Source organism: Euprymna scolopes, chromosome 26 (assembly GCF_053919585.1).
Source record: "Euprymna scolopes isolate OS-2025 chromosome 26, ASM5391958v1, whole genome shotgun sequence".
NCBI lineage: Eukaryota > Metazoa > Mollusca > Cephalopoda > Sepiida > Sepiolidae > Euprymna > Euprymna scolopes.
The window spans coordinates 95,851,241-95,863,402 of record NC_136507.1 but is presented as its reverse complement, the minus strand read 5'-3'; the positions used below and the strand labels follow the sequence as shown (position 1 = coordinate 95,863,402).

Below are 12,162 nucleotides of genomic sequence, written 5' to 3'. Positions count from 1 at the left end.
TACATTTTTTTTGTTTGTTTTGTTGAGAAAGTTTTTGTTACACATTTATTGAATTAAAATAGATTTACAAAAATTATGATAACACAAAATAGTTTTTTTTTTTAACACAAAAGAGGGATTAAAAAAAAAGTTTCATAACAAAATTAAAATTTTGAAATTTTCATAACTATAATAAAATACAATCATTAAACTGTATTTTTTGAAATCCATGAATGAATCAAAATGTATAACTTTTAACATTTATAAATATTTTTGAACATGCATTATTAAAACGAGTGAATTTTGAGAAAACTACCTTTTGTAAAAAGTCCAAACTTTATTGTTTGCAATGAATAAATGAGAGTTGTCTGCTCCCATTGTGCACTTTCCAAATGTCCAAATTGAAAACCAAAAAAAAGTGGTTCCTTCGCAGTAGTGCACAAGTGGCAGATAATGTCCTCTAACGTCACAGTAGTTATTTTTGTTGAAGATGTAATGGAAATTCTGTATTTTTTCCAGGAAAATACTTTGGGGATGACAACAATGATTTGTTTATGTCTTCCTTATTCGAGCTGTTTCTGCATAGAATGGAGAATGTTCTGCAAAACATGTCTACAACAGATATGCTTCATGTGGAAATGGAGGTGAGTATTCAATTCAATTCAATTTATTTGGCAAAAAATAAAACGATAGTACTTCAGTTGACATGTAGGGAAAGGGTGGTTGAAATTCACACAGAAGACTCATGCACACTCCTAAAACACAACTTGCTTATTATTATTATTATTTGTAGACAGCCCTTATTCAGGATTTTCCTCATTCCTGAGAGGACTCTGCATTGCTGACTCGATTCAGATCTCTTTCTTCTTTTCTGTTTCTCTATCTTAACTGCAAGACTCTCTCCTCTGAATCTCGGACTCTGTCTCTCACTCTCTAACTCTGATTCTATTTCTGACTAGTTTTCTCATTCTAGCTAAAAATTACATGTGTCCCTTCCTTATATATTAGAGTTGCGTGATGTGGGGTAGCCCTTAACCTACTTGACGTTCCCACCCATACTTGGTTGCACCAGCTGACCCATGAACTCTGAACTCGTAGCTGCACTCGCCTGTCGGGTTGAAACCATGTTATTAAGTTTTTGTCAGCCTTAACTTTTGACACTCATGCACCAACTTGATGCCATCAACTTGTTCGGGCCAGATCCGCGTTATTCGTGTATGAGGCATATAACAAGAGGATACAGTAGCCCAGCACCTGTCCAATTTTGCATTGAATGGCTGTGTTGTTGATGCATTTATTACGTCTCTTGGAAGTCTATTCCAAGGTGTATGGACCTGATTGAAAAGTGCCTCTCCTCCGGCTCAATCAAAGTTGACGCTGAAATAATATTTAATATTTTAATGGAATGTGTTCTGATGAACACGTTTCACTTGTACTCCCCTTGACGTACAAACCCGCTTAGCAATAAGATCTTATCCCTTCACTATTGCTGTCCCTAAATGCCAGAAAGCTTTCTATTCTAATACTTTCTTCCCTCGAACATCTAGACTTTGGAATTCTCTTTCTGCTGCCTGCTTCCCTGGCTGTACTGATATGCAGAAGTTTAAATGTAACGTGAACAAATATCTTGTTAATCTTTCCTAGACATGGCTCCAAATAGTAGCCCCTTCCGTCCAAGTGGCGATATTCTTTTTAAAGGGTGAACATGAGTAAAATAAAAAAAAAATAGTTTCTTGTGGAGTTTGTGTAGATCTTTTTCTGGCGCAGGATGAATAGTAATTATGGTAATTAATGGTAAAATGAAATCACCATTAAAGGGAAAGAAGGCTAAGTTTCTTGAGTCGGCTTTCATAGGGTAGATTTCATAAACTCTGCATTTGGATGCTGAATATCATATATTAGATATGCAATTGTTGCATTGTTATCTCTAATAAGGGATTAGAAGAGATGACGTATATTATATATTTGTTGTATCATAAAGGGGATCGTGTGTGATCGTCTAATCAGTGTTAATGTCATGTGATCATCTAGATGTTCTTTCTATTAAATGATATGTTCATATGCCGTTGTATGTGTGTGGTACATGTCATGTATTTTTCAACATACCTTCTGCGTCTTGGATGTTGGTCCATCTGGAATAATCTCGTCTTGGAGGGGAAACTGGTACTTGTTTTAGACGAATATTCAGTCACTCCAACACAATGAATTAGTTTTATTGTTTATTTCCCTTTCCATATGTCTCGCAGAATGATGGAAAGTGAATCTATGGCTTGCGTGGTTTCTTCTTCCAGGTCCTATTTCTACATACGTCAGTGCTCCCGCCGCCCTCCATCCCCCCAGTGAAGGGGAAGAGACAACGGTAAAGCCGTCCGTCCTCTTCTAAGTCTAAAACCAAATCTCCACGATTCAGCTAACCTGATCACGTGACTCACACGCAATCCGATCAGCTGATCCTCACTTCCGGTCAACGTGTCTACGATATAATTTACACACCTCCCCCTCTCTCTCTCTCTTGATCCATTCTCTAACACAATCATGTAAATATGAAAAAAAAAAACTTTTGTAGTAGAATGAGCAACAATATTCTCACGACGCCATCTTGAAATCAGTCTGAAGGAAAGAAGAAAGATAACTCTAAATTGAGATTTTAGAAAGCCATTCTTAACATGGGGAGAGGGACATTGGAAAAACTCAAATTCGCTTAAAATGATTTTCTTTATAAAAATAAAACTACTTGATCAATTTACGTGATTTTTGATGTACAATATTTTCTTTCCGTCATGATTACATACATCACACAGATTTTTATTTATCTATTTTTTTTATGGGGGGGGGGGGGTGATTCTAGACAAACGCTGATAGCGTAAACTAGTTTGCTCATATTTCTCAATGTAATTTACTTTCGGGTGCTAAAAACTTTTTTGTTTTTTAAAGAATTTGAATTAATTTTAGTGCATTGAAATGATTTCTGTTTTAGGATGAAGATAAATTCTGCAATTCCTTTAAAGAATTTTCCTCCATTACATCCGAAGTGGAAATTCTCATCGAGAGTTACTTGAAAATCTTGTTCAAAAGAGATTTGCCTATTCCACAAGCCCTCGGTGTACTCAGCAGGTAAACGAATGATCACAGTGGCAATGAATATTTGTTACTACTACTACTACTACTACTACTAATAATAATAATAATACTAATAATAATAATACTAATACTACTACAACTAATAATGATAATCCTTTTCATCATCATCATCAACAACAACTAACCTATTTCTGTCTGGCTCTTTCTTTATCCCTCGTCTTCTGAAGTCAATTTTTATCACTTCTTACCATGTTTTTTTTTCTCCTCCTTCTGTGATCTGGACCTCAACTGTTTTACATCTGGTAACCCATGAACAAAAGCATGTGGACCCGATCTTATCCCAGCTGTGCTATTAAAGAAGTGCTCAGCCGAAGTAGCTCCAGTTCTCTCCAAACTCTACAACAAATGCCTTAATGAAGCTTGCTTTCCGGGCTGTTGGAAAACTGCTTCTGTTGTACCAGTATTCAAGAATTCTGGCGAAAGGACAGACCCATCAAATTATCGCCCCATTAGCCTCCTCTCACTTTTTGCCAAAATATTTGAGACCATAATTAACCATGCTCTAGTCCATCATCTTACAGATGCTAAACTACTGACTGACAAACAATATGGATTTAGACAAGCCCGTTCCACAGCAGACATCCTAACTGTGATCTCTGAACGTATATACCATTCACTGGACAAAGCGGGGGAGGGCAGAGCGGTAGCTCTAGACATATCTAAGGCTTTTGACAGGGTATGGCATGAGGGTCTCCTCAGGAAAATTAGATCATACGGTATCACTGGTAGAATACTTAACATAATTAAATCCTTCTTGGACAAGAGAAAAATCCAGGTTGTCCTCGACGGTCGTACATCTAAACAATATGATATAAATGCGGGGGTGCCCCAAGGTTCCATCCTTGGACCTCTATTGTTCCTGATATTCATAAATGACCTCCCCGACAAAATTGCCTCTGAGATGGGTATATATGCTGATGACACTACACTCTATGGCAGGCACGACAGGAAGACGAATGAACACATTTCTAAAGAAATGGCAGAAACACTAGAGGAAGTCCTCCAATCTGTAGTGGAATGGGGACAAAAGTGGTTGGTTGCGTTCAATGCTGCCAAGACTAAACTAGTTTCATTCAATAATTACAAGAAACCCTCTCTACCACCCATAGCAATGGCCAACAACTCTTTATCTGAGAGTCCATCTTTCAAACTCCTTGGCCTAACGTTCACAGGAAACATGAGTTGGAACAATTACATTGAAGGCATTGCCAGGGCCGCTGCAAGAAAGGTGGGCTCTCTCTACCGTGCTAGAAAACTACTAACACCCGAAAGTATCCTGTACCTCTATAAGGCCACCATTCGCCCATGTATGGAGTATTGCTGCCACATCTGGGCTGGTGCATCTGCTACTAGTCTCTCGCTCCTTGACAAGGTTCAAAAGAGAGTCGCAAACCTGATAGGCCTTGAACTGGCATCTAAGCTTCAGCCTCTGTTCCATCGACGAAATGTTGCATCCCTCTGCCTTTTCTACAAGTATTTTAGTGGTGAATGCTCTGACGAACTGCAATCACTTGTGCCCCCACTACGTGAGCACCATCGACAAATCCGACAGGCTGCTAAATCCCACCCCACACTGTAGAGATCCCTAGATGTAAAAGATCTTTTTACTCCAATAGTTTCTTCCCCAGAACCGCTAGACTCTGGAATTCCATTCCAGGTCCCTGCTTCCCCAACAGTACTGACGTGCAGAAGTTCAAGTGTAACGTGAACCGACATCTTACTGCCCAAATCCCTACATAGTACCCCAGTAGTTTGTTGCCCCGGATAGTAGCCCCCTACACCAAAGTGGCAATTTGCCTTGTTTGGGGTGAAAAATGTAATAAAAAAAAATAAAATAAAAAAAACTCTAATCCATTCCTTCATTGGGAATGATTTTTTCCTCCTCCTCCTCCTCCTCCTCCTCCTCCTCCTCCTACTACTACTACTACTACTACTACTACACGCTGTCTGAAGATATTGACTTCCTGGACAAAAATGTACCAAACATTGATGCTATTGCTTTTTCTCCTGTCTTTTTGCAAAACTCAATCATGTTCTGCAAAGTTTAAAACAAAAACAATTTTATATTATTTTTTAATCGGAATTCATTATTGAGATGAGTATTATTTATATTAATTTATTTAAGGATCACAAATTTGTACTATTGGCTTTTTCGCCAGAATGTTTTAAGTTTTCAAAGGCTTTCTGCTGATGTTCTAACCAAATGAACTCCGCATTTTTTTGTCTTAACTTTGCAAATGGTTCTGTCAACTCATTATATTTTGGTACATATTTTCTATAAAAATTTACCAAACCCAAGAAAGACTCCAACTCTTTTTTATTTTTTGGTGTAGCCACTTTTAGAATTTTCTCTATTAGTGTTTCATCCCTTCCTTTGATATTGAGTAACCCAAAAATGATATTTCATTACTGTTGGTTACACACTTTTTTGTATTTACTGTCATGCCAGCATCTTTTAGCCGGTTCAGTATATTTTCAGTTTTTTTTCTTTAAATCATTTTCATTTAAATCTTCAACACACATATCGTCTTGATAACAGATGGTATTTTCAACATTTCCTATTACTTTTTCAATAGCTTTTTGAAAAATTGCACTTGCTGTTTTTATGCCATACGGCATCCTTTTCCACCTTAACAAGCCTATAGGTGTGTTTATGGTCATCACTTCTTTAAAATTATGGTTATTTGGTGGTAAGCTAATTTTAGGTCTATCTTCAAAAATACTTTCATTCCGGCAAGTTCAAGTAAAGCTACTTCTACATTCAGAATAGGGTACGAGTTGGCGCAAACTTTACGGTTTATCCCTATTTTATAATCTCCACAAATTCTCAAGTCACCGTATTTTTTTTAATACCACAATGGGTAATGCCCATTTACTTCCTCCTGAAGTTAATCCTTCCTTTATTAACTTTAACGCTAATAAATGCACTGGTACTGTTCTCACTTCGTAGTAGGAGGGGGGGGGCATTTTCTTTATATTTCAGGCTAGCTTCATGATTTTTAAATTTTCCTGTTTTTTCCATTTCTATCTCATTGATCAACTTCGTTGAATTTATTTTTAATACATCATTCCCCAATAGTCCATGCATTTTGCAGCAATTTGTAACTATAATGCTGCTTCATATTTTTCTTTTAGTTCTATTGAACCTTCAAAGTAACCCATAATTACTATAATCGAGCCATCAAACTGACATAATTGTACGTTGCTTTTTTTAAAAAACGGTTTTCCCATTTTTTCCCACAAATTTCTGGGTATTATAGTTACTTCACTGCCAGTATCTATCTGCATTTCAACAACATAAGTGTTGATTTTTATTTTTATTTTTGTATCTCCATTCCTTGATCCAGTTTTTTGTATATTATCCTTCTTTGCATTAAAAATTTGAATATTTTCATCCTCTATTCTTTCTACATTTTTCGTTTTACATCTTTGAAGTGATTCTTTTTAAACACTTTGAACATGTTTTTCCAAACACTGGGCATTTTTCTTTTTTTCCTTTTATGAATTTTTCCACAGTACATACAATTTTTTCTTTTCATTTCTACCGTATATGTTTACCGCATACTTTACAAAAGTTAACACTTTTATACAGCCTAACATCATAACTGCATCTGAGAAATTTCATCATTGCACAACCAAAAAAGCTTGATGTATAAAATCAGCAATAGTTTCTTTGATAAGACAGGAGTATGTTCGAAATAAATGTTTCTGTTTAGAGCACAATCAAACCAAGATACTTGACTATGACATTTTAAACTTGAATTCAAGTCATTACCTAAAAATAATTTCATAAATCAGCAGTAGGCTTTCTATGGTGCAATGTAGACTACAATGTATTGTGGACGAAGTCATTGTGGGGAGGCATGTGAGCTTCCTCTTGATGCACCATGGAGAGTTCCTGACTAGAGCAAGTAATCAATCGATTTGATTAACGAATGAGTGTTTTTACCAATTTTGATGACAATTTTGATGGAGGTGTGGAACATTCGTTGATCCTCATTCAATCCCAGTCGACGTTGGGTCTCCATGCTAGTATATATATATATATATATATATATATATATATATATATATATATATATATATATATATATATATATATATTATTAAAGACGCGCCTCCATGGGATTAATGGACTATCTCATAACGTCACTTCCTCTGGTGACGTCACTTCCGGTATCGAGTACCGGTGCCCGTGTCAGAGATTGGCACGCGACTAAGCAGGTGGGGTGCACATGCCCCACCATTGAGGAATTGTATTGCTCAACTTGCTTTGCCGGTAACCTATGTGAATACATGTTCGTTTCCTAAAAACTCTGTGTTCCTTTCGTTTATTACCATTTAACCCCATAACATATATATATATATATATATTATATATTATATATTATATATATATATATATATATATATATATATATAGAGAGAGAGAGAGAGAGAGAGAGAGAGAGAGAGAGAGAGAGAGAGAGACAGAGAGAGAGAGAGACAGATAATGATTGCCCATTCTTCAGATTAATGTCACACATCTATGTGCATGTAAGTGACTCTTGAATCCAGCTTCACTCTTACATAATCGTTCACAGATGTGGTAAAGGAACTGGTGGCGCTTGTGGATGAACTTCCTTATACACCTTTGAGTGTCTTATCAAACCACTTGCAGATTCACAGACGAATCCACAGAGATTACAATAATACTTGGGTAGTCTGGGTGACAGCACATCCTCATAAAATTATTAGTCTTGTCTAACCTTGTGTGACTTCACGTGAGTCACCAAACCAGCTTTAGACAGAAGAAATCCAACACATTGTGCATTTCAGTTCTTGTTGAAATTCGGTATGAACTGCAGATTAATCTTGCTTTCTGAGAGTATGTTTCAATAACACACCTTTCATCAAACTTTTTGTATCCTTCTATGATCACTTTTCTTCAATTATTTTGATCCACAGGTTGAACTTCTCAGTTATTCACGTTAATCTCCAGCACATTAATGTTATCCCTCGGTGCATCCTTAAATCTTTTCATAGGATTATGCTGCAGCCTCTTTCCCATGGAAGCAGTTGCTTTGATATCATTTCATCTCTCTTCATCACTAAGCGTCCAGTGCAACACATTTGATTTTTTGACGATCCTCGTTTCTATGCTACAGTTATTGGATTGTTCAAGGACAGCAGCGTCAGGAGTAAAGGACTTTCAACTGATGTTCAGTATTTTTTACAAAGGCACTTTTGATGAAACCTTTCCAAAGCTTTAAGACGCCTTCAGTATGTAGTCTATGTTTCTGATGCGTACAGTAGACAATTCAGTTTTTATACTTATTATTCTGTCCGACCAGACATGTTTTTCAAGCTTACCAAAAGCTTATTATGGAAAAATATGCTTATTCAATTATATTTCACCTATATTTATACCAATCCTTTAATTTATGAAGCTCGATGTAACTATAGAGCATATACAAAATAAATAACAAAAGCCTATATTTCAAATTTGAAGATGTTATCCATCTTACCGTTTATTTTTTAAGCATGTTGAAATATCTAATTCTTGACAACACCTGTTTCGTAGTGCAGAATCATTTATGTAATTATTATGTCAATTTTTTAATTTATTCCGCCCTTAACTCATCAGAAGAAAAGGAACTCATCAATCCAATTTTTCTGATTTGTCCCCTAGCAGTTATTCTTCCAGTTCAAAACCAACTACTTTAACTATCTATTCGCTGTAAGAATTTATGTGGTTGTCGCTGTATAGTTCTACAATTAGTCAAGTGTGTCGAAAAATTCCTTGTCTTATATTGCCGGGCATATTACTTGTGCTTGGTTGTTGAAGCCTATGTTTTGTTAAACCGACATATAAGAAACCTCTGATTCATATTTTCACTAAATATGTATGCAGACTGTTTTGCAATTTCTTCAGGATCAGTTGCTTGTCGATCATAAAGTTTAATCAAATTACCGTAATATTCCAGTTTTATATTGCAAAAATAATAGATACTTTAAAAATACACACACACACACACACACACACACACACACACACACACACACACACACACACACACACACACACGCACATAAATTTTCCAATCTTATGAATAAACTTCTTTCCAGTTAACGAAAAAAAAAACATTAAGAAATATACGGGCAGGGTTTAAACCTACGTCATGCAAAAAACAAAAAAACAAAAAACAAAACACGTCATGCAAAAAAGAAAAAACAAACATGTAAATTTTTAAGTCTTATAAAATGCTTTGCAGTTAATGAATGAGAAAATTAAGAAATTTACGTGCAGAGTTTGAACCTACAGACCACGTCATGCAAAAAAATAAAAAACACACTATCAATTTACCCACAGTAGAATTTTCACGGTCCGTTGTTCTATTATTGTTACTAAGCGATGACATGGAAAAAATGGCTTTACCGATGATAGATAAATTAAAATAACGGTTTCGATTATCGATTGTCGGTAATTATCGGGGGTATTCTGAGACAAAACTTAACTAAGATGACTCCCAAACTTATACATTACAGTTCTGTAAATTTTAAAGAAAATCTGTTCAGCCGTTTCGGTGTCTATAAAGAACGAACTCGCACGCACGCACACACACAGAGACAAAGTTGCATTTATATTATTGTAGATAGATAGATAGATAGATAGATAGATAGATAGATAGATAGATAGATAGAAACACGCAGTTTAAAGATCTTGTTAGGATAGAATTTTTCTAAAAATGAACTTACTGCCATTAGCTGTTTTCAAATTATGTGCCCATCAAAATTATTCAAATAAAAAATAATTAAAATTGAAATCTTTATTCTTTCTTGTTGCTTTCAGGTTTTCATGCATCAGCAGCCGAGAATCTCTTACTCCCGTTATAAACAATTGTTATATGATTACCTTCAACTCTTACACGAGTGATTTAGAGAAAGAGATTGAATGTTTTGAAATGCATAAAGTAAGAACGTTTTATTTTTTTATTACTTATTTCGACATGTCCCCGTTTTATTCATCGTCTCCATTCTGTCCTTCCAAAACGTTTTTCCCCCACAGAACATTTACATTACCATTATATACAGATCAAATTCTGTCTGATATTTCATTCGATAGTTCTTAAATATTCTTCCTTAATTCCTTTTTTTTTTAATATATTTTCTAAATTGATCTACAAGGGGCATTCAATAAGTAATGCCTCTGACCCACTTCTCATAGCAGTAGAACAACGAAACTTGGCACAGTTATTAGTCTTTCTCTACATAGGAACATTACAGAATTACATATTTTTCCCATCGTTTAATGCAACTATGGAGACCTTTTTTGTTTGTTTGTTTTTTTGGGGGGGGGTGTAGAAGACCCCAAGTTCGTTCTTCAACTATGATGTGACTTTGGAAATCAAGGCGGCATCATCTGGGAAATGCTTTCCTTTGAAAAACAACTTCATGGCTAGGAAGAGGTGACAGTCATAGGGTACAAAGTCAGAAGAGTAAGGGATATAGGAAGGGTTTCATAGCCACCTGCCTCTGCTTCTGATCTGGCAACATACGTGTTGTGGAATGGAACATTGTCTTTCAAGAGGAGAATTACTTTGCTGATCTTGTCCTGATTTGGGATTTTGATAGCTTCTCTTAATTTTGTTAAAAAATGAAGCATAATACGCTTCTATAATTGTGTTACTCTTTGCCAGGAAATCTGTCATCTACCTCGTCCTCGTCCCAGAAACTGTGAACATGACCTTGCAAGAAGAGGGTCGCACCCTTGCCTTCTTTAGGAGTAGTGAGTTCAAGTGCTTCTAATGCATTGAATAGGCTTTGGTCTCTGGATCATAGTGATAGACCCAGGTTTCATCGTGCGTAATCAGTCTTTTGAAAAAATTTTATTCATCTTTAAATTCTTCCTCCAGCACTGAACATGTTCTTGCTTCTAGAAAGCAAATGGTCGTGGATGATAGTCTTCACAACCTTGTATTAATCTTGACCTCTTCGGCTATTTGGCAAATACTTATACATCATGCTTTCAAAATGGTAGCCTCAACTTGATTGACAGATTCCTCATTAATGGCAGAAGAGGGTGACCAGGTCTAGGGGCTATTTCCATAGATTTCTGGTCATGTTTGAATTCACAATGCCAGCGTTTTACAAGGTCATATGACGGGGCATCATTACCATACATTTATTTAATTTCATCAAAAATCTTCTGTGGTGTGTGTCCTGTCAAAAACAGAAACCAGATCATTGCACAACACTCAACACGCCCCATTTCACACTTAACTCGATTTAAACACCTGTAAATCAGAACACAATTAGTTCAGAGCTGTAATTTGCCACATAACTCATAGAGATATAAACTATGGCACATGCAAAATTTCAGCAGATCAAATAACTGTCCCTCGTAATACCATTTTAAAATATTCTCTGCTATCGATGTTCATACACTCATCTGTCAACTTGTTTCAAAAATATTATTGTTCCAGCAAATTAATTCAATGAATTAGTAGATATAATTTTTAAATCTCCTTCGACAATAACATTCCAGATCAAAGGAAAATATTTAAAATGTCCATCATAACTAGAAATGCCATTGTTTCATAAGTTTCAATTAAATTACCTTATTCTTTTCTCTAGTCATCTTAATTTCGCTAATCTTTTTCTTAGTTGTGTCATTCTTCCTAGTATATCTTCCAATCTCAATATTATATTTCAATTTTTCTTGAATTTTAAGTTTTATCTTGAGAAGGCCATATTTCTATTATTGCTTTGTAATAACCTTGAAAATATGTAAAATGTCTTCAAAAGTGCTTGAAAATCGTATTCTTTATGTCCAGTGAAATATTTTGTCGAAATATTAAAAATAAAATTGAAACACTATGCAAATATTTTTTTAAATATTAAAATACCATTAAAGTATTTTTTAAAATATTACAAATAAAATCTAAATAAATATATTCTTCTGAAATTGTACTGTATTATTATTTTCCGTATTGTCGATACAAGATTTACATCCCTTTATCACAAAACTACCCAATATTATCCAGATACTTTATGGATGTA

At 35.3% G+C, this 12,162-nt stretch overlaps 1 protein-coding gene across 1 annotated transcript in view; it reads left to right on the top strand.

Annotated features, from left to right (window-relative positions):
• The window catches only part of LOC145247846 (uncharacterized), an 89,049-nt gene that overhangs the window by 46,749 nt on the left and 30,138 nt on the right, over nt 1-12,162 (top strand). Inside the window, exons 10-12 of the mRNA XM_080109469.1 lie at nt 566-623; nt 2,957-3,093; nt 9,953-10,073. Of these exons, the coding sequence (XP_079965595.1) occupies nt 566-623; nt 2,957-3,093; nt 9,953-10,073 (316 nt within the window). The remainder of the gene's footprint in view (nt 1-565; nt 624-2,956; nt 3,094-9,952; nt 10,074-12,162) is intronic.